Source organism: Drosophila suzukii, chromosome 3 (genome assembly GCF_043229965.1).
Source record: "Drosophila suzukii chromosome 3, CBGP_Dsuzu_IsoJpt1.0, whole genome shotgun sequence".
NCBI lineage: Eukaryota > Metazoa > Arthropoda > Insecta > Diptera > Drosophilidae > Drosophila > Drosophila suzukii.
This window is the reverse complement of record NC_092082.1, coordinates 88,820,763-88,843,072: the sequence shown is the minus strand read 5'-3', so window position 1 is coordinate 88,843,072 and position 22,310 is coordinate 88,820,763. Positions and strand designations below refer to the sequence as shown.

The 22,310-nt window shown below is 42.7% G+C and overlaps 4 protein-coding genes across 7 annotated transcripts in view; 1 reads left to right on the top strand and 3 right to left on the bottom strand.

Annotated features, from left to right (window-relative positions):
- Positions 1 to 1,976: 1,976 nt before the first annotated feature.
- Positions 1,977 to 6,345, bottom strand: glo (heterogeneous nuclear ribonucleoprotein glorund). Of its 2 annotated transcripts, XM_017087316.4 has the most exons (7): positions 6,191 to 6,344; positions 5,509 to 5,906; positions 4,849 to 4,980; positions 4,051 to 4,195; positions 3,453 to 3,598; positions 2,656 to 3,383; positions 1,977 to 2,590 (listed from the first exon to the last, which is right to left on the bottom strand). In XM_017087316.4, the coding sequence occupies exons 2-7, from the start codon at positions 5,876 to 5,878 to the stop codon at positions 2,303 to 2,305; spliced, it is 1,809 nt and encodes a 602-aa protein (XP_016942805.3). In that variant the 5' UTR covers positions 5,879 to 5,906; positions 6,191 to 6,344; the 3' UTR covers positions 1,977 to 2,302. The 2 variants fall into 2 exon arrangements, 1 of the variants encoding a protein (XP_016942805.3); XR_010654226.2 differs by lacking the exons at positions 1,977 to 2,590; positions 4,051 to 4,195 and having other exon boundaries at positions 3,157 to 3,383; positions 6,191 to 6,345.
- A 167-nt stretch (positions 6,346 to 6,512) lies between these two features.
- Positions 6,513 to 7,219, top strand: COX5A (Cytochrome c oxidase subunit 5A). Its single transcript, XM_017087329.4, has 2 exons — positions 6,513 to 6,544; positions 6,614 to 7,219. The coding sequence occupies exon 2, from the start codon at positions 6,615 to 6,617 to the stop codon at positions 7,062 to 7,064; it is 450 nt and encodes a 149-aa protein (XP_016942818.1). The 5' UTR covers positions 6,513 to 6,544; position 6,614; the 3' UTR covers positions 7,065 to 7,219.
- An 80-nt stretch (positions 7,220 to 7,299) lies between these two features.
- On the bottom strand, positions 7,300 to 9,309 carry Kyat (Kynurenine aminotransferase). Of its 2 annotated transcripts, none has more exons than XM_036819668.3 (3): positions 9,285 to 9,309; positions 8,205 to 8,744; positions 7,300 to 8,145 (listed from the first exon to the last, which is right to left on the bottom strand). In XM_036819668.3, the coding sequence occupies exons 2-3, from the start codon at positions 8,742 to 8,744 to the stop codon at positions 7,333 to 7,335; spliced, it is 1,353 nt and encodes a 450-aa protein (XP_036675563.3). In that variant the 5' UTR covers positions 9,285 to 9,309; the 3' UTR covers positions 7,300 to 7,332. The 2 variants fall into 2 exon arrangements, with proteins under 2 accessions (XP_036675563.3, XP_070852002.1); XM_070995901.1 differs by lacking the exon at positions 9,285 to 9,309 and adding an exon at positions 8,831 to 8,987.
- Positions 9,310 to 9,599: 290 nt separating this feature from the next.
- The window catches only part of LOC108019478 (trophoblast glycoprotein), a 45,254-nt gene continuing 32,543 nt past the window's right edge, over positions 9,600 to 22,310 (bottom strand). For both annotated transcript variants that reach the window (XM_036819580.3, XM_036819581.3), the window contains one exon: positions 9,600 to 11,841. In XM_036819580.3, the coding sequence (XP_036675475.1) occupies positions 10,531 to 11,823 (1,293 nt within the window). In that variant the 5' untranslated portion in view covers positions 11,824 to 11,841 and the 3' untranslated portion in view covers positions 9,600 to 10,530. The remainder of the gene's footprint in view (positions 11,842 to 22,310) is intronic.

Here is a 22,310-nt window from a genome sequence, read left to right as displayed (position 1 = left end):
CGTCGCCACTGCTCATTCTCGCTGGATCTGAATAGGTGGTGTTGGTTTTGGGCTGGAGCCACTGCCACTGCTTATCACCCGCAGTCGCGGTCTCGGTCTCGGCCAAGATTAATGACGTCCATATAGTTACAGTGTAGTATTTCCATATTCGCTCGCTCTCATCGATCAGCTGACTGACTGACTGGCCATAGCCCTTACTATATCACATCCGAACCCTGTTCAGATTATCCCCAAAACGATTTCCTTAATTTTCTGGAAAATTTGCCTATCGTTAGGCACGCTAACGCTACCAAATTCCAAAAAAAGAGAGTAGAAACGGTAGCTCGTTGCGAGTCCGATTCCGATTCGAAACGCTTATCTAAAACTGGCTCTTTATGGGCCCATATAAAAATCTGAGTGAGTGAGTCTAGAGATTTGACTTTTGGCGCGTTTATGAATGGGATTTGTGGAGTATCATAAAAAGTCTTCAAGATGGGGCACACCTTGAGCAAATATCTCTTAAAAACATAATAAAACTTGGGATCAGAAAGTGTGGAGCACAAAGTCCTTGGCATGTCTTAAGTGTTTCCAAGCTCTGGGAAACTTTTCTGGTAACTCCGTGACATTAAATGGATTTTCCTACCAATTTGCATATTAACCCACTTTAAAATCTCAAGAGATCTCTATGAAACCGCAGATCAGGGGAATTTTTTATAAAATACAAAATAGTAAAACCTGTCGGACTTGTTCTTTTTTTCGCTGTAATCCGAAAATTCTGTTTTTATTGAGCCTGCATCTGTGCGCTTGTTGCGTAAAATTAAAATCTGCCTCGCAATAAACAAATCATCGAGCGTGGTTGATCCATTAGCACCTGATATATATAGTATTTGTAGTGGCGACTACAGAAGGGTGAAAATTATGACGGGAATGTACGAAAATACACAGTAACATTTCAAACAGAAGTTTATGAATAGCAGCGATAAAATACAATACAGTAAGTCAATATTATTTGCGAATACTCTCAGATTAAATTTTAATAAGCTGGTCGAAAACCCATTATTTTACCTGGCAAAAAAGGGAGTGCTTTTTGCTCGAAAAATTACCCAATTATAGCTGGAATTGTTTTATTTGTATCTCGAATTGGCAGGTTTTTTTTGTTACCGACACGCGCATCAAGGCCTATCAAATAGATACAAGTGATTAGCATGATATCATTTCTGTATCTTAAAAGGAAAAAAGCCATCATCAAGTAAACATTTATCGCAAAAAGAAAAGCTGTGTCGCAAACGCCTGTCAAAAAGCTAAAGTAACTTTGAAGCCGCCGTCGGTAGAAAACCCCTTCCGAGTATAAGTATATTTAAATACGTTTTCATTTACTTTACGAGATCTTATAACCCAGCGCCAGGCAAATTCCTCGGTACTACGTAATACGTTATCTATTTTCAGCACTCATTTTATTGGTATAATTATGAGAAATGATCACTGGATCAAAATAGACATACGAATTTATTGACAGGTTGCTATCTATCGCTACAGAGATACCGAACTGTCAACGGTGTCTTATGGAAAGTGAAAAGTTCATACGCCTTTGGTCCCTAAGATATCTTTAAATGGAACCCCAAGCTGAGAAAATACCCCAGTATTTCTGGTGATATTTAAATTTAAAGTGGGGATAAATATTTGATCTTATACAATTTGAATTCGAGTAGAAAAGAAACTCGCAATTATTAGATAAATAAAATGTTACATCAAATTTGAACCCACATTTTCTATTGATGTGGAAAAACATGCTCAATCGTTACATGTGTTGCTCTATTGCTAGAAAAGCAAATGTTTATGCAATTCTTAACTCACTCTTTTATTTACATTGTCAATTGATGTTTGCTGAAATGGCATAATCAAATGTTTTTAAGCAGCTGTGCACTTATAGGAGCGTCCACATTTTCCTCTTCCGTATCCAAGCCATATCATTATGAGGAAATAAACACACAGCGTACTTCGTTTTCATGTAAAAACAAAAGTTTATTTTAGAAAAAACCTAAATTAATAATTGAAACTTAAATAGTATGATTGAAATTTCTAGAGAATAAAGTACTTAAACGAAAGTGTGCTCTTTATTCTGGATGTTACATTGGCTTACAATCAGAAAAGTGGTTTCCTAAGTCTGACCAATCAATTGTCTCTGTCAGAATTCTGTTCGGTAGTTAAGTGTTTACGTGGTTGTAATAGTGCCTTAGCGGTTTATAGTTTCAGCTTCATCATAATAATATATGAAATACTTGCGTCTACATTAATTTCAATGTAATCAAACTATGGAAGAGCTCTAGATGCGTCTCGAGAAGTTGCCGCCCCCGTTGCCGCCGCCATTGTTTCCCATTCCGCCGCCGCCGTTACCACCCCCGTTTCCGCCGCCATTGTTTCCATTGGCGCCACCCCGGGTCTTTCCGTCGTAGAAGAGCTCAATGTAGCGGGAGCCCATCTGCTCTCGGTGGCGCTTCATGGCCACCTGGGAGTCCTCGTAGGTGTCGAAGTAGGCATCAGCAGTTCCGCTGTGCAGACCCTTCTTGTTGTAGTTGATGCGCACATTGGCGGGTCGAATGGGTTCGAAGAACTGAAAGTTTATACAGTTTATTGTTAATAAGTACTATATTAGAAGTTGAACTATCCAGAACCCACCTTAAAGACGTCGTTTTCGAAGGAAGTGTACGGAAGTCCACGCATATGGATTGTATAGTGATCGGCATCGTTGCCCCGGCCTCCGCCGATGGGTCCGAAATTGCCACCGCCGCCGATGGAGTTGCCACCGCCAAAGTTGGAGCCATTGTTAAATCCGCCGCCGCCACCGCCGTTGTTGCCCCCAAAGTTGCCATTGCCGCCGTTGCCCATGTTGTTTCCTCCTCCAAAGTTGCCAAAGCCGGAGTTTCCAAAGTTGCCGCTGTTGTTGTTATTGCGGCCACCGCCGATCGGGCCAAAGTTGCCCCCGCCAGACGACGAGCCAAAGTTGCCGCCATTATTGAAGCCTCCGCCGTTGTTGCCGCCAAAATTGGAGCCGCCATTGTTGCCGAAATTATTGCCGCCTCCTGGAGAATTGAAGTTGTTGCCACTGTTGAAGCCACCGCCGCCGCCATTGTTGCCGCCGAAATTTCCGCCCCCGTTGTTGCCAAAGTTTCCAAAGTTGCCGCCGTTACCGCCATCGTTGTTTCCAAAGTTACCGGAGTTTCCACCGCCGCCATTGTTGCCGCCACCAAAGTTGCCGAAATTGCTGGGTCCAGAGTTATTTCCGAAATTTCCACTATTTCCACCCTGGTTGTTGCCAAAGTTACCCGAGTTCATCAGGCTTGGCAGATTGTTGAAGCCCAGCATGTTGTTGGCGCCAACACCGAAGTTTCCATTGTTGCCCCAGTCTTGGAATGGAAAAATAGACATTAAAACCATAGTTTAGATTATGTATAAAATCTTTAATTTATACTTACCATTGCGTCCTCCTCCAAAGTCATTGCCACCGCGATTGGCTCCGCGATCACGAATATCATAGGGCCCTGGGCGTCCTCCGACACCACCGCCGGCGCCTGTGGCCCTTTTCATTTCAGCAATTGAGCTGCGGAAAATCTCAATATACCTACATGGATAAGAGCAGAAAACAATTATATTATAAGAGATGTACTTTAAACATGCTAGGGTCGGTGGCGTTTACTTTTTATGTTTTACTGTTACATATCACGAAATAAAATAATTTAAAATCAGTTATTAAATCTAATGAAAATAACTCTGTGTTCTCGGTTTAATTATTATGTTAGAGTGAGCACATGCTGGCGCTTAAAGAAATATTAAGAGCCCCACCAGACCCGTAGCTATAGGTAATTGTTGCTAAATGGTTTCTCAGTGACTGAAATAGAAATTATTTATGATAAAGTAATTTTTTTTTATTATACATATTTATTTGTGAATAATCTATGGAAAATTGGTGTTGTATTTTCACTTGTATGTTTCAACAAGTTTGCAATCGATTACCACTTAATGTTTTAATTTCAGCTGTTTGGTTGTAGAAGATATGATGAATTAGAAACCCACCTGTGCCCAATTTTTTCCCGATTTCGGCCCAAGGCTTGCTCAGTGTCGTCCTGGCTTTCGAACTGAACAAAAGCTTCCCCAGTTGCACGACCCCTTCTGTCCATAACAAAAAGTATGCCCTCCCGATCCGTTTTGATTTCCAACCCTGCCCATGACGATAACCAACAAAGATTTATACAAATATATAGATTTCATATATATACATTATGCAAGATTAAGCTTAGATAGAGAAACAGAAATACAGAGGTTGATAAGTGTTATAGTTTGATTCCTGCATCGCAGGCTTCAGCAAATCAGTTGCTTAAATAAAAAAGGGTCTTGCAGTCGCAGCACGAACTGCAAGCAAGATGGGAAATGTTGCAATCGAGGTGCCCGGACCACAAGTTATTACACAACTTAGCTCCTGTAACTCGTAGACATTGAAAGAAGCTCAGTTAAAAGGAGGGGTAAATAATGATCGTGAATTTAACCAGGTAAACTGGGTTACATATGTGACCAATGAAACAATGATTTATCGGACCAGCGGACGTGACCGCGTCAACGTTCAGCCGTTGACTTTGGAAGGAGCTGCGTGGGGACCGCCGAGTACCCATTACACACAAATGCAAGGGCCTGCAATTTTAGCCCGAAAATATGTTTTGTTGAGGCGCATGTGTAATTGATATGAAAAGTGTAGATGAAGGGGGACCGTAGGCCATATCTCAACGAAGTGCAAAAAGTAAAATACATGCGGTCAACCACTGTCTTTGCTCCATGTTCCTATTGAAGTGAAAAGAGGGACAGAGCAGGGGCACTCACCAGAGAAGAATTCCTCGATTTGCTGCTCGGTGACGGCATAGGGCAGACCCCGGAGCTTCACAACGAAGGCAGTGCCGTGCCCGCTGATCTTACGCATGGCTTCCTTGGCCTCCTTCGGTGTGGCGGTGAAAACTAAAGGAAGGAATATAAATAAGATTGTTAGTAGGGTTCACATACATTTGTCGCCTGTTACTAATCACAGCTGATAGCCCTTAGCAGCACCTCTATATTTTATTTATTATTAACACCTGATTAGAAATAAAGATAATAATAACGTGTATAACCACAAAATAAATGACTAAGTATGAAAGAAGACAATAATAGCTCTACAAAACTAACGTATTTTTAGGTTAATTTGTTCAAGACCCGCCAAAATATCTGAATAATCAAAGAAGTGCAGTTTTGTTTAAATATCATTAAATAAGTTAATAAAAAAGGTGTTCTAATGTAGAAACTAGTAATTTCTGCGACTGTATTATGTATTAGATGGAAAGGTCAATGAACCCATGAGAGTAGTTGATCTAAGTTATCTTCTGCACATGGCAAATCGGTGCACAAACTCCACCGAAATTATTAAGACTAAATATATGACATAGGCCTATAATTGCCTGCCTCGGCTAAAACCTCGGTACAGTCAACCCCCGTGGGAACCAAACCAACCCTCAATGTAGCGGTGGCCCATGCTGGCCTTGTTCAGCTTGCGCGCCTCCTCGACGTCCTCCTGGCTGGCCACCTCCACGTAGGCCTCGCCGGTGTTCTTGCCGTCGACGCGACTGGTGACCAGGTGGATGCCCGCCGAGCCATTGGTGACGTTCACGTTCTCCAGGAAGTCGAGGATCTCCTTGTGCGTGGCGGACCAGGGAAGACCGCGCAGCCGGACGAACTTGGGGCTCTCGCCGACGTTCTCGATCTTGACGTTGCCATCGCCGTCGAACTGGTCGTCGTCATCCTGCTGCTGGCTGCTGTCGTCGTTGAAGTTTTCGCCATTTCCCTGCTGGCCGTAGTTGAACTGCACGTCTGCGTTGGCCATTTTTTTCGTTTGTTCGCTCGCTCTTTGTCTGCAAATTGTGACAAACCGGATGTATCAATTGTTGGAAGTGGGTGTGGATAGAGTTTATTCGATCGGTTTACTAGTTCAGAGTAGAATAAACTATTAATTCGGAAAGTGCTCTTTTTCAGCCGGTGAATTTTCTTCTCAACTGCGACGCTTGCTGCCTTTTTTGCACGGCGTACGCCATTTTGATTTCTAGTCACCCCCGAAACGCGCATGGCATTTTGCAGGGCTCGTACGTAATGTCTACGTTTGCAAGTGACGCGCTTGAAGGCGGTTCGATTGGTTTACCTTTTTCTGTACTGCAGCAACTTGCTATTTATTCTGTTTGCCTTAATTAAATCGGCTATTCACGCGATTTTTTTCAGAGAGTTTCCTCTTTTTTTGTAGAGAGCACCAGTGTGGTCGCGCAGTTTGCTAATAATAATACCATCCGGTTCTAGGAAATATACCATTTGTGTTTCATCAAAATATACCAGATATAGGTGATTCTAAAGTGTGCAAGTCGGTTCACACACCTATCTTTTGGTTTGTGGTTGCTGTCTTGGCTAGGTTGTCATACAAAACTAGCCCATCCCTGGCCAGCGTTGCCACCCCCCACTCAGATCTGTCATACCCGTGTGAAAAGTAGCAAGAACAAGAAAAGTGAGTCCGAGCTGTTACTTAACCAAATTTTCGCAATTAAATAGCATTTTTTCCGCCCCGAAACGCCAGCATGTTGAGCATCACGGCCCGTAACCTGGCTTGCGCTATGCGCAGCGGCCTCATCGGCACCTCGTCGCGCGTGGCCGCCGTCCGCTGCCTGCACGGCACCGAGGAATCGGCGGAGGAGTTCGACAAGCGCTACGAGAAGTACTTCAGCCGCGAGGGCATCGACGGCTGGGAGATCCGCAAGGGCATGAACGACCTGCTGGGCATGGATCTGGTGCCCAGCCCCAAGGTCATCGAGGCCGGTCTCCGTGCCACCCGTCGCGTCAACGACATCGCCCTGGCCATCAGGTGGCTGGAGGGATGCAAGGACAAGTGCGGCGACCAGAAGGCCACCCTCTACCCCTACTTGCTGGAGAAGATCACTCCCACGCTGCAGGAGCTGGGCATCCCCACCATCGAGGAGCTGGGCTACGACAAGCCCGAGCTGGCCCTGAAGTCCGTGTACGATGCCTAAGCGGAGTACTCTAGTTTAAACCCACACTAAAAATGAGAAAACCCGATACACACGCAACAGCGACACACTAGCTAACACATCCACTGTATGGTGCGGATGAACATGTTGTTGGATTGATAATAAATGGAGATTGGAGTAAGGCTACCACACCAGCACTCGGTTGTTTTGCCCTTTTCGGTTACGTAATGCCCAGGTTAGGGAACTGCATTCCGGCATTCCCAGATAAACAAAGCAATTGATAGCGAATCGTTTATTGTCCGGCCGGTGACTATTTCCACTTGGAGAGCAGCTCGGCTGCCTTGTCCAAGTTCTCCTGCTTCTTGATGAAGCAATAGCGCACAAAGTTCTCGCCCAGAGGCTTGTTGGGTTCGCTGTAAAAGGCGCTCGGCGGGATGCCCTGCAGGCCCATGTTCTTGGTCATCCACTTGGTGAACTTGTAGTCCCGGTGCTTGTCGGGCTCCGAGGTCAGATCGACCTTGTCCGTGAGTGGCGACCAGTCGGCCAACATAAAGTATCCGCCCTCGGGAATGGTTGGACGCATGCCTGCCTCCGACAGGAACTTGGCCATGAAGTCGCGCTTCTCCTTTAGCTCGCGCGGAAGGCTGAGGAAATAGCTTTCCGGCTGTCCCAGACGCGCCAGTTCCACCTCAAAACTGCGCGCCACGCCTTCTTGCAGAGGCGTGGGACAGGTGTACACCGAGTTCTGGTGCACCATCTGCAGGTTGCGAATCAGCGGGGCGGGTCCGTAGGCCCATCCGATCTTCCAGCCGGTCACTGAGAAGGTCTTGCCAGCGGAACCCAAAGTGATGGTGCGGTCCCACATGCCTGGCAACGTGCAGATGCGGATATGCTCTGCTCCATCGAAGACTAGCCACTCGTACACCTCGTCCGAGACACACAGCACGTTCCACTTGCGGCAGAGCTCGGCAATTCGCTCCAGCTCTTGCCGGTTGAAGACTTTTCCAATGGGATTGTGGGGAGTGTTCAGTATAATCATCTTGGTTTTCGCGTTGAACAGGCTCTCAAATTCGGCATCGTCCAGCACCCAGTCTGCTGAGCTAATGGGACCATCTGTCTTGCGCTGAAATATGAGCCTTTAAGTACAGGATCTAGTTTTTGTTTTTCTATAAGGTTACCTACCAACTTCAGGGGAATAAAGCGTGGCACACCGCCTGCCATCTTGACCATGGGTTCGTAGCAGTCAAAGAAGGGTTCAATGATTATGACTTCATCGCCCACATCCACATGACCCATGATGGTGGAGTAGAGAGCCTCGTAGGCGCCGGAGGTGATGAGGATGTCGCTGAGGGGATTCAGCTCCTTTCCGACGAGACCGCTGTACAACTTGGAGAGGGCGTTGACCAGGCGAACGTGGCCATAGCCGCGAGTGTACTGATGCAGGAGGGGATTCTCGTCCTTTGCAATGTCCGCCAGCGAGTGGGTCACATACTCGGGGGCAGCATCATCGGGAAATCCCTGACCCAAGTTCAAGGGCTTGTACTGCATGGCCAGGGCGATGTATTCGTTCCAAACACTGGGCGTGCTGCCCTGCAATCGCTGGGGAAGATCGAACTTCTCCATCTCGCTGGCGGTTTGCTGGTGACGAAGGACTTGCAACTGGAACTGATCCCCGAGGCTTCTCTTGGCGGCGGCGAGGGTTAAGCGACAGCTGCGGAGCATCTGTAAGAAGGTGACTTTAGTAACTGACTGAAAGCGATCCCTTATCACCGCGTGTTTGGATTGTTTATTGTGCGATAAGCACGCACTTTGCCTGTCTGTCTCTCCCTTTGGTATGATCTTAAGTGTTACAATAAAATATCACTGGTTAAATGCAATTCCTGGTCTTAAATGCTGGAGCCCTGCAATGCGCGGTGACGTTGCATAATGGCACTGAATTGTGATTAGACCAGCGGAATATCTATATGCGATACGATTTTGTTTAAGGCGCTCACGCACACTTGCACAAAGTAACATGCAAATAAACAAATACGTGGAAAGTTTATAATGCAAATTCTTAATGGAACTGATATTCACCCAGAAACAGCTGCAATAAATAAAAACATTGTCGGCTGTTTGTTTTTAAATATAAAAGGTCTGCCAATTTTAATTAACTGATAAGTTTTTTTAACGAAACTTAAGCCCCATCGTGACCTTGACCCGCAAACACATTATTAGATATTTCAGAGGATACTCTATATTAAGACTATTTTAAATATTTACTACAACTTCCAAAACACCTTGGTTTTTAGCAACAAAACACAACAAACTCACAAAATAAACAATTAATTTATTTTATAGGGCGGGAAAACAACTGTTGCCTGCTGTTATCGATATCAAAAACCAGGGCTGGTACCAACAGTCACGCACGAATGTATCGGTCATATTGATTACCACCAGTTTGACAATAGTTATCGGAAATCAAATTCAAAATACATAACCGCCAAAAATATTTTCTCAAAAGTATATTTCAAAAAACTTCTCATAAAATAGAATAAAATTGTCCTCCCACTTTCCCAAAAGAATAACACATCCTCCTCCATTTTTCAAAAGTTTATTTATAAAAAATGCTTGTTAATGGTAGTTAATCAAGGATGAAATCATCGTATAGCTAGTATAATTGACAAATTAATTGATTAATAACATAGTAAGCATCGAAACATTTTACATATCGTTAAGTGTAGAATTATCTGTTATGCTATAAAAAGAATTAAAGTTTGTTTTTGACCAATTTCGATTTCAAATGTTCGTTCTGCAGAGTTTCAACAAAGTAAAGCTACTAAACTTAAATCACAGATAACACTAAAGTGTTTGTTACGATATATGCATGTATATATATGTGTCTGTTTCTATATATATATGTCACTATATATGTGTGGTCAAATCGGTTGTTACAGGCCCGCTTTGCCTTCTCCTCTCGTACGATTCCTTTGTGTGGAACTCATAGAAAGCATAACTGACTTAAGGTTAAGTTAGAAAACCGCTAAAACTAACGAAATTGTGTGTTGTCTGTGTTATGTGGTTGTGTTGCAGTAATTCTTGTGGCCACATTCCATACGCTGTTAAATGCAACAATTGGCTTAAGTACTACGAAACAAGAGGCTGGAGTCCTGATTTCGGGTTAGGACTTTAATATGATCCAATTGTTTCCTCAACTGTATCCTCTTACCCTTCCGCTGTGAATGGCACACGTTTTGCGTAACGCGAATGGCAAAAAACTGAAAACTGAGGATATAAGCCCGGTTTCATTTTCATCCTATGCGGATTAAACTTCCCTTTCAAGCTGCTGATTAAGAAATTACATTTTCAATTTAAGAAGTCTAATTGATATCGCAGGAACTCGTATGGGTGTGAACGAATTTTGTGAATGGCATTTTGATTGGATTTGAATTTGAAAACCGGGCTTTATTCCTCCCCCTTCTATATACTTTTGTGTTGATCCTGTGGGTGAAGTACTAAGATGATTCTCCTAAACATGCACCTCCGGGCAGTCCTCGTCCTTGATCGATGTGTACTGCACCTTCTTGGCCACGTTGTCGAACACCGGCGTTATCATGTACTTCAACTTGTCCCGGCTGACGTAGACCAGGGCCACCAGGAGTCCCAGCAGGATCATGCTGAGCACGATCAGCAGGAAGATCAGAGTGGCCGTGTGTCCGCTGATGTGGGCCTCCGATTGGATCGACGCCGCCTCCGCACCACCATAGCGCTGCTCCTCCTCGGCGGTATTCAGGATCGTGGCAGCGGCGGCCATGGCATCCGCACACTGACCCATGTCCATCTGCAGCAGGTGGGCGGCCGACTTGCCCGACGTGTGGGTGCACGTCAGGCTGTCCTTGTTGCGCACCGTCACCTGGGTGCTGGGTATCCACGTGCGGAACGGAGCGATGCGGCAGTCGCACACGAAGGGATTGAGATTGAAGTCCACAATCAGGTTGGCTGTGCGATTGGGACGCTCCTCCAGTTCGTTGAGCACCCGCAAATCCGTGGGCTTCACAAAGGTGAACTTATTGCGCTCCAGATCGAGGAATCGCAGATTGTTCAGGCAGCGCACCTCGAAGTTGAGGTCACTCAAACCATTATCGCCCAGGTGGAGGTCACGCAGCGAGGGCAGATCACAGAAGACATTGCGATCCTTGAAGTGCGTGATCTCATTCTGCTCCAGATGGAGCTTCTGCAGCTTCACCAGCTGGCTGTTGACGAAGATGTCGTGCAGATCCTCGCTCAGCTGTGGCGAGCTGTTGTCCTCGAAGGCATCCGTGAGATGCAGACTCTGCAGGTTGATAAAGTTCGAGAAGACGCGCGGATGATGGTGGTTGACCTCGTCCTCGAACCGTGAGATACTCAGATTGTTGTGGTTTAGGATAAGGCGCTCCACGCGCGGCACATGATGGTAGCTCTTGCCGCGTATCTCGCGGATGTGATTGCTGCTCATGTCCACGATGCGCAGCTGCTTGTAGTTGTTGATGCTCCCGAAGACGTTCCACGGCAGCTCGGTGATCCGGTTGCCCGTGAAGATCAGCACCTCCACCTGGTCGGGCATGAACTCCAGCACACTGGTGTTCACCAGACCCGCATTCGTGCAGTTCACCACGTACTGAGTTTCACTCTCGTACAACTCGTTGCCGCAGCTGCACGCCGCCGGGAATTTGGGTCCACAGCTGGACGAACTCTCGCCCAGGACTCCTCCGGCTCCAATCGTCAAGGTGATGGTAGCGATGACCACGACCAGGACCAGTCTCTTTAGTTCGGTGGGTGGCATGATTATGGTTAGGGATGCCTGTAAGAAATACAAGAAGGAAAACAACATTATTAAATCAGTATCTTTTGGATTCAACATCATATATTTTATGTTGTAAAGCTAATATATTTATATTGTTTTAATGGAAGATTTACTTTTTATTGCCCTAGTAACTTGTGTTACCAGGAAATCTGATTAGAAATACACCCATTTAAATTGATAATGAAAAAAACGAAGATCGAATGGAAATTTGGTTTCACATTTATTTGAGAAGAAATTTTCTTGATATCAAGACGATTTTTGGTGCTGTGTGGAATAGCAACATGGTTTATTGGCTGCTAATGCATTTTAGAGTGTTTCACAAGGATCAGAAAGCCACGAAATTTGCTTAGTTGCCTGACCAGCCGCACGGACAGCTTGTTTATGCGCCACAAGTTGCAGATTTATGTGCTTATGAAAACCGGAGCATCGTGCCACACCTCAGAGGAGGAGGAGGTATCTTTCCCCACTCCCGCGCCCCTGCTTTCGGCGGCCATTTCAATCGACGGTCCACGCGGCGTATGGGTAATTTCTGTTTAGTGGCAAACTTTTCGGCGTCGGTGGCAGAACAACAGATGCCTAAAGGGCACTCCGGCGAGCTGTGGCATCCATCCAACCGCAGCAGGAGCAGATTCCGGAGGAGCAGCCGTAAACCTGATTATTTTTCCGCTTTTATTGCTATTTGTTTAGTGTGTGTGTGTGAGGGGGTTTATGAGTGAGAGTTTATGGAAGACCAAGTAAAATATTTAAGCCCGAAAAGGAAACACTTAGTTGGAACGCCAAACCGAATTTTAAAATTAAAATATGTATGCTTTCACTTCGGCGGGTTAGTAAAAAAAATAATTGATGCTTAAAGTGAAATTGGTCTATCACGAACAGAGACATCATTAAATATTTTACTCCAGATACCCAAATAGGTCCATCAGAAGCAGAGAAGTCATTAATGGTTCTACTCTTGATGCCTATAAATTAAATGACTGAAAACCACAGAGAATTTATGGGAAAACAATAAAGTGAATGGAATCAACCACTGTAACAATGTGCATAGAAAACTTTTTGTGATCCAATACACCCAACTGTACTACACGCAAAATAACTACTGGGTCAAATTTACCAATTACTACCAATTTACTACTATTAAGAACAAAGTACACATAACTCTTTTGAACAGTTCTTACCCTTTTTTATAGTTACGTAACTATCTGTGTTTGTAACTTTTACCCACAACTTTTTTGTGTGTACTACTACGTTTTTGCTTAAATTGGAGCAGATTGTTGGGAAAAGCTGATGGCTAGTGAGACCCCAAGGATCTGAAAAGCATCCCCGTTTCAAACGAAACAGAATCGACGAAATGAAGCCCCTATCCCGGAATATCCTGAATGGGATCACTGCGTCCATTAATTTCCCTGTCGAGATGGTGCTCTCAATTGGATGTTGCTGCTGTTCAAAGCGGGCGTTTGACCAAGGGTCACTCGATGCTAATGAGCGCATCAAATTCCTGCCTGGGAAAATTGAAAACTAACTGCGTTTTAATGGGCCCAGCAGGGTGCCGCTTCTGGAGGCCACTCAATTATCTCTGGACTGGCAATTATGTTGCCGTTTTCCCAGAGTGGATTTATGATGGTTTAGTTGGCTAGGCGTATGCAAATGAAATTTACAAATTTTCAAATATTTATCCACCACAAATCGGAAATATTTACCAATTAGTGGAGAGATAAGTGGATTTGGTTGAGAATTTTGTAAATGTTTAGATTTTCCAACACCAGAACTTTTTTTCTCTTTGTAGGCAATGTAAAAAAATACAAAAGGGCCCAAACAAAGAAGAAAAGCTGCACTGCACTTGAAGCTTCCGTTGAAGGTAAACGCTGTTTGTAGGTATATGTATACATGTGTGAGTCACTTCCGGTTTGTCGGACTAACAAGCAGCCACACTTTTTACCCCTCGCCCTTTTACTTTAATTTCAACTTTTATGTCTTTGTTGTTATTTGCTTTGTGTGTTTACTGTTGCAATAACACACACCTACCTACCTTGAACCCCCACCCACTTTTTCCAGCCCCCCTTTCTCCGCCGCCCCTGGCCATTCCACTGCAATAATAAGGCAAACAAACAGCATTTGTTCCTTCTTTACTGCACTCGCTTCGCTTCTCGCTGGAATTTATGCATGCGCGTAAAATAATAATAATACAGAAAAGAAACAGCCACAACTACAGAAACAACAAAGGCAAACAACTACAACAGCAGCGGCATAATATGTATGTAACAAGCGCCAGCAAAATAATAATGGTGAACATTTTGTGTGTGTCTTTATACCCTCGCGAAAGGTATAATTCACTTAAATGGAACCGTTTGAAGGGACAAAAGGGGAATATATCGGAAAAGGTATTCCTACTTTGAAGGGCGGTCGAGATAAAGTTTATATTTATGACCTATTACAACCTTACCAGATATAATACTTTACTCGAACTTTCATAGAGTACGAAAGAGGTGTTTACAATATATATAAATATTTATAAAACCCATTTTTATTGTTTGATACATTTAATACATAAAATACATACATTGAAAATGTTTACAGTAGTGTTAGATAATCAATATTTTTAATTATATTATTATACATTTTATATTATATTATATTTTTGTATCATAAAATCATTAGTTACAATAGTCGGAAAACGAAATGGTGTATACCATTTGGTTACTGTTTAGATAACCTTTCGAATTCGCACCGATCTCTAATTTTTAATTTTGAATAATCATTTACTTACTATTATCAGACAGAACTGGTAACATAATATAATGTATCATTTTTTTTTCCTGGGCTGTCCATCTATCTTCCATTCCGTATATAAGCAATTCCTTTTGATATCATATAACCTGTAAAGGTATTTTAGGATTCGGTTCCCAAGCAAACGTACGTTTGTTAATATTTTTTCACGTTTTTTACATGCTTTTCCCTTGCATGACTCCTCCCGCTCTAATTCTCCCTCTGTCCCTCTCGTCTTTTAATTCGTTAGTGGTGAAGTGCCAGGCACTTGGCAGTTGCAATACAAAGAAGGAGCAGGATGGCGAATATGGGGGAGTGGAATTAAAGGTGGTCCCTCAATTTGTAATGCACGATGAGAGCGAGCTTTGGACTCCTGTGTGTGCGTGCATATGTGTGGCTGACTTTGTGTGTTTGTGTGGGTACGATTGTAAGGTCTAATTAGAGCATAACTGTATGGTATGGTACATGGTATACAATGAGATATGGCGGGGTGGTGTCACCAGATCCCAGAGGAAAGTCACATCTACACCCAAATTCAGCTTACGCCAACTAATGACAGCCAATTTGGTTCGCTTTCGACTATCAGCGCCATTTTCCCTATCAACATCATTTGACATTTGCTAAAAACAAATTGGAATATTTGCATTTTCCGCTTTGGGTTGCCTTTTACCTCTATTTTCGTATGGTATGAATCTTGTTTCTTGTTCCTGAAACGTAATTTAACTAAACAGACTTTAAATTAAATATATAATAATGGAAAAAACAAAGATTTTTGTTAACTAACATTTTCATTGCGTTTAAAAACCAAGGTTAAAAACATTCCAACTTCAAATATGATATGATATAGTAACTTTTCCGTTACCAACCAATCCTAAGGTATTGCTCAACGAGCTTAATCACTAAAGGTCTTACCTCTAGTTTCCCAACGTTTTGCTAAAGCTCTCCTCATTAAATAATCCCCCCCCCTCACATTTCAGGATGCCTTTAAAATTGCTGAGCAGATGTCTCCATTATCACAGCTCTCCTCAATCGGATGCTGTGGCCAAGGCTCTTACCGTTTTTCGCACTGAAAGGCGATGCAACGCCCCCACTTTTGGGGATGGGGGATGGCAAAGGGGTGGTATGGGATGTCCTTGGGAGTTTCGCCAGTCAAATTTCATTGTTGGCAAAACTCGGTGCATACTTTCGGGCAACACTTGCGAATGAAAAGCTCTTCAGAGTGAATTTCGCAGCTGCAACTCGCATCCAACTGGGTAAATGGGTGAAAGTGGGGGGAGGAACTGGGAGGACCAGGAGAAGCTGGAGGAGGAGCTCTAGGTGCCGGTGAAGTGCTGCTCGCCTCGCTGTGCCAACTGCATTACGGAAATCCTAATGCGGCCAACAAGCGTTTAATGTCCTGCCCGGCAGTCATTAAGCGGGAGTGAGAAATGTTGAAATGTTTAAAAGCTTTTCGCCAACTCCGGCTTTAGGATCTCCTCCACTGCCAGCAGCCAAAAATGGCCAACTAACTGTTCTTGGGCTGGCAATAAATTCCAGCGGGTTGCCCTGCAGTTTTTAAGTAGGCAACGTGGCCTCCAGTGAGAAAACACTAATCTAACATCAAGTATATCGAGGCGTAGCTGCAATAAACTTCAGTGAACTTGGGGAAATTATTCGACGAGGTTTTTCTGTAGTGAAATATGGGTTTTCAAACTTTATATCCATAAATCGTTTAAGAAAGTTAAGATTTTGCCAAGGAAAAAGCAAGTACTAATGGTCCCTTAGGTGGAGTGAGATTATAAGCTTATTATGGTAGTTTTGAAAAATATATCTCTAAAATAATTAGTTCTCAAAACACTTACCAAATAATATTATTTTAATATAGTAAACACTATAGTTTAACTTAAGTGGATATTGCTTTTCAAAGAGGCTCAGTTTTGAGTGGTTAGCTTTATATATATAGACGTTAATCTAGTAGAATTCTGATTTCTGCCTTCTGATCTGTCTTATTTTCCCCAGTGTGTAGCTGAGTTACGGCAGAAACTGTTTTTCCATCTTGCCGGCTTTGTTCAGGGTTGTTTATGCCCTCATTGACTGTCCGCGGAGGCGAGACGCGAGTAAGTAGGCAACACTTGTCGGGAATGCTACCCTTGGCCAGGCCATCCTAGGTCCTTATACACATATATACAGCTCCCCCCTTTTGGCCATGTTCATTGTCAACCTGCCGGCGGTTGCTCAGATGCTGGGGCTGCTGGCTTTTGAGGATCGCGCTCCCATTGGCAATGCAATTAAACGCGACTGCAGTCCCGGCATGGTTTACTATCCTGTCCTGGCAGCCAGGACTGCATGAAACTCAATTAGGAAAGTTCACCAGGAGCTGAAAAGCTGGTATGGGGGTTAAAGAATGGCGGTGGATGGAGGTTGGAGGAGCAAGGAGTCGCGCCACAATATGAAATTGGTGCACGTTGGCTTCATAATTTCATTATGAGTGGCGCCGTGCGAAGTGCAAAAAATACGACTCTGACAGAATACAGAAGCCACAATGGCAGGCAGCTCGAAAAGGGGCGTGGCAGGACCTCCTCACAGGACCCCCGCCCCTCATCGCGTCTTGGTCAGAGCCTTCGCATCCGCTTGGACTATGTAATTAGCAGACAGCTAATTGCACTTCAATGGCCAAGTAAGTGGAGCTTCCTCCTCTGCCTTCTTTGGGAGCTGGAAAGTCTGCAAAGTTTTTCACACGCCAAACGGGAAAACTGCGGGGGAAATGTGAAAGTTGGCCAAGAGTGTGAATTGTGGCTTTGTGGTCTTTTAAAGACACACTCTTGCACCACCAGGCAAAATGGCAATATGGCAAAGGGGCAGGGTGCTGGGAGCCACCTCCAGGTTTATGATGTGGTTAACCAGTTGGGGGGCGGGCGGTGAGGGGGCGTGGCAAGGAAAGGTCATTAGGTGAGTAGGTTCGATGGTGGGAAAGCGGAGAGCAGGGGATAATGGCATAAACCTGTGGCAAGCACGTGTTTTGCAAGCTGCCATAAGTTAATTTCAGAGGAAGTTTCATTTGCTACTTAAGGTGTCTTCTTATGTAATAGTTTTTACTTGTCTTAAATGCAACAAAGGGTTCCCTGGTTAATATTGTGTCAGAAAAATAAACCTGGTTAAGTATCAATTGAAAAATCATTTATTCCTAAAGCCAACTTAAACTCTTCAGAAGATTTTCTTGATTTCGATTAAAGTGGCCTAGCTTTAAAACGCAAATCCCATTCAAATTGGTAATTGGAATAAAACGCAAAATCGAGATACACAAGCACACACTTCTTCATCCAACGAAAACATCGATAGAGATGCAGATGCAAAAATACCCGAAACACGTTGCCAACACTTGGCCAAGAGCATATAACCAGGCAGAAAATTGCACGTGTTGCCAACAAGAGCTACATACAGCCGGAACAACAACAACAACAGCAGCTACAACCACTATGACAACAAAAATGCAAGCGGCGTTTGCAATCCGTTTTCGAACAGCATTTATAGCAACAGCAGAACCCCGAACCCTTTATCGCCCCCTAACAAGGATTGCTGTCAAAAATCCATCGATTGCTGAAGGGAAACAGGAGTACACTTAGAAAAAGAAATGATAATTAACATAGTCCTTTAAAATGGAATGGAATTAAATATTGTTTAAAAAAGGTATTTGAAATGAAATCAACATATGTATTAGTAGATAAAATGGGTCAGGACTCAACATCAAATACATTTCAACTAATATAATCAATATCAATTTTAAAGAAACAGTCAAGAATTGGGAAACTCATTTAAAAGGGAAATAAAATTTTTAATGTTATGTATGAATGTTTATTGTAACATTCTATGTTCCGTAACCATTTTTCTATATCAAGAGCATACTTGTGAATTTTTCAATGGTATCTTAACTCCAAAATAATATTTTTAAAGAATGTTTTGTCAAATACAGAAACAGTTTTTCAGAGATTTTGAAAAGGTTAATGGCTAAATTTTATTTTAAGTGCATAGAGGGAATGTAGGGAGATAGAGAGAATGGGCCAGGCGACAATTACGAATTGCTTGGCCGGGAATCCCCCCACCCCTCCCTTTTGTTTTGCAAATTTATGCAGGCAAAGTCGCGGGCAAGTCGCGCTCGAAACGCGTCTAAAACGCGCCCAACTCGCACGACACTTACAAATTGCATTAAAAGCGGTCGCATTGGAATCGTAAAGCGCCTACCCACTGCCACGCCCCTTTTCCAGCCCCCTTTGGCTATGACGTATTTGTTTTCCCATTTGTGTTTTTCCCTTGTTTTGTTTTTTCCTCTATTTTTTTCTCAGCTGTTTTGCGACAAAGTTTTCGTTTGCATATTTTTTGGGGCGGTTTTTGTAGTTTTGGTGTTTTGTTTGTCAACTGGAGGAGTGGCACCAAAACGTCAGCGGGTAGTGTAAAGCACTGAATTCATAACACTTTTTGTTCGACTTATTTCCTGGAACTCAAAATGGCTTTGACTTTTCAAACGATGTGAAAATGTGTTTAATGCTTACATTTATATCCTGGCAATAAAATTCAAATAGTGTTTATAGGATAGTGCAATAATAAACACCATAAATTGATGCCTAAGGGCAGTTTGTTAAAGAGAAATTGAAACTGGTTAAGATATACAAACCAATTAAGGTTATAAGCAGAGGAAAATAAATTTGATTGTTGAACGGAACTATCTTTAAGATACATATATACAAGTCTTTCTTAAATAACACCACAACTTGTTCATTATAAATTAATTAGAGAAATTGTGAGAGATGAAATTTGGTATTCAAAATGGCAATAACTAAGGAAATATTATTACACCAAATCGAATTAAATTTTGACAGGTGTTAATTAGCAAATAAAAATAAATAATCCATGAATATCCATGGAAAGGAATGGATTAAATCTGCATTTATGTATGAAATACTTGCGGTCGGAAGCTTAATCTAAATCAAAAGTGCAAATATTTTGATTTAATATTAACGAGCAAACAATTTATTTTCCTTGCTTAAACAAGTTCTCGAGATTTATGCAGCCACTGAAATAATGTGCTTTAATCACTTCTAAGTACGTTTTTGTGGTTGCATCCTTAACTTTTACGTTTTTCACTTTCCACTTAACACGAGCAAGTTGCTTTTGTTTTCGTTTTCCGCTTTCACTTTTGGGATCAATCCAATTTGTGAAACACTTTTCGCGTAAACAAAACCGCGAATAAAGCTGCAAGGCACACGCTTTGCTTCATTGAATCTGTCCCCCCCAATTTTCCACCCCTCCCCCCCGAACCCCTTCTGACCATCCCTTTCAATGGAAAACTTTTCAACGCGTTCTTTGTCCCGTTTTCCTCGCTTTTTGGTCGATCAACTTTATGTTGTGGCCCAAACCGAAACAGAAGGAAAAAAACCTAAAAATGTATAAACGTTTTTTCGGGCATGAAGGCGGGGAATTTGTGACATCGAGTTTGGCTTTTCAATTCAATATTTTCGATTTCATCGTTGACGGGAAATGTGTTTCGTTATTTTTCCTATCCTATTTTTGTATTTGCCATTCCCTTGGAGTTGGCCAACAATTTGGTGGCATAAAAACTGCGAATGAATGAATTTTAAATAAACGCAGGCTCGACCAAAAGCTGAAGCTTTTCTCCTAGGGCTCGAAATGTTTTGCATTGGAAATTCTATGGGGCCGCCCCTAGGAGTTGGGGAAATGTAAATCTACTAAATTTGTTTTTTTTTCTTTCCTTATTCCGCCCACTTCAGTTTTTTGCCAGCTTTCTTTGCCGCTGTTTTTGTTGCTCAACTTTTTACTGGCCTGGCTTTTGACTTGGACTCTTGGCGTTTTGGGGCAGGATGGTGGGGTGGTGGGTGGTATATGGGGTGTATTATATGGAACGGTAGGGGGTGGGGGGTGCATGCAGACAGGGCCAAGCTGTTTGTTTCCAATTAGACTCGCCGGGCGCCATGGCAGCGCCGAGGGGCCGTATGATAATTGGATTGCCATGCATGGAGGACACACCCATGTCCTTTTCTACACAGCACAAAAAGTCACAGTAAACAATTAACTAAGTAACAAGTGTTATTTTTATTTTAGAGTGATTACAAACGGAAATCCAAGCCAAAAGTCTTGCCATTTTAGACACCAAGTTTGCTAAAAGTTGATTAAATGTAGGATGTATGTTTAAACTCATTTGTAAAAGTATTCGGTGTACTGAGAAAAATACATTTGTAGTAGAAAAACAGTATGTTTTAGTTTGCATATAAATAATAAGATATTAATTACAACTAATTTTATAATATAAGTTAAAAAATTCTAATTTTTCATTAATTGAGGTTAAAAATAATAAGTAAGCGGTAAACGTTTGAAAAAGGAAGTTTTTAAATATAATAGACCCTTTAACATTAAATATTCTAATGAAAAACATTTTGTCAATTTTTTATAAAATAGTTTATTTTTTACGATCCATAAAATGGGAAGCTAAAAGATGGATAAATTAAGAATCTTAATATCTTAATATCTCAATAAATCAAGCTAATCTTAATAACAAGTACCCCTTTGTTTCTCGCAGTGTAGAAGGCAGAGGTAGAAAGATAGAGCTGTACACGGCTGCTTGCTTCCTGTTTTTCTGCTTCTCGGTTCTCCGCTCTCCTTTCTCCGTTGTCCTTTCTCCACTTTCCGTTTACCGTTGGCTGTTTGCTGTTTGCCTTGTGCTTTAGCAGATAAATGGACAGCCCCGTGAGGCGGCAGACAGAGATGGCAAATCAACAGCAGCGGCAAGAACAACAGTAACAACAGCAACAACAGCCCGGAGCGGGGAGCGAGGAAGACAGAAAAACAGCCGGCAGCAAGAGGCAGACAACAAAGAAGCGTCAACAGTTGACAAGTGGCTAGCAAGGAGTGGCCAAGAGGGGTAGCACTAAGGGGGGAGGGGGTGCGAAAGGGGTAGCAACTCAGCGAAGAGCTACAAAAACTGTAGCACGCTTTCGAGAGCAGCGGAAAGTGGGCAGCGAGCGGTGCAGATGAGTGGGGGCTATAAATAGTTGCAGGCGCCTTGGGATCAAAAACTATGCCAAAGGGTGTGGGGGAAGAGGGGGATGGAGGGGGAACAAGGGGTTAGATCCGGGGTGAAGGGTCAGCGTTTAGGCTCAACAGTTGGTCGAGATGCACAGGGGCAGGAAAAACGAAGAAATATAAGCGATATTTCCTATATACCTTACTGTAAGATAAAAATGGATCATACAACGGTTTATTTTACTTAAAATATTATTTTAAGACGCCCGTGTCTTAAAATACAAATATTATATACAAATATATAACATTCCAAGCATATATGAACAACATATTATCTAGTATTTTCTACCTTACTCAAATATTTTAAAATGAAATCAACCAATTTAATATATTTTGTATTGAATATTACATTTTTGTATATAATTTTAATATGTTAGTTAGTTAGTTTAATCTTGAACTTTTTGAGTATGTTATAACTTTTTTTTTAGTGTTATTTACCATAATCTTGTTCAGAGGATTTGAAAGCTTTATAAACATCTTTTCCCACCGTTGTGGTTTATTATCAAAAGTACGTATACAGTTTAGTGTGGGAAACGCTGGTATCTCTGTTGCACAGATTTGTACTAATGGAAAATACCCGCAAGCTCTAAGTGTAGGGTGTGCAAAACAAAAACGGCAGCTAGCTTAGCCAT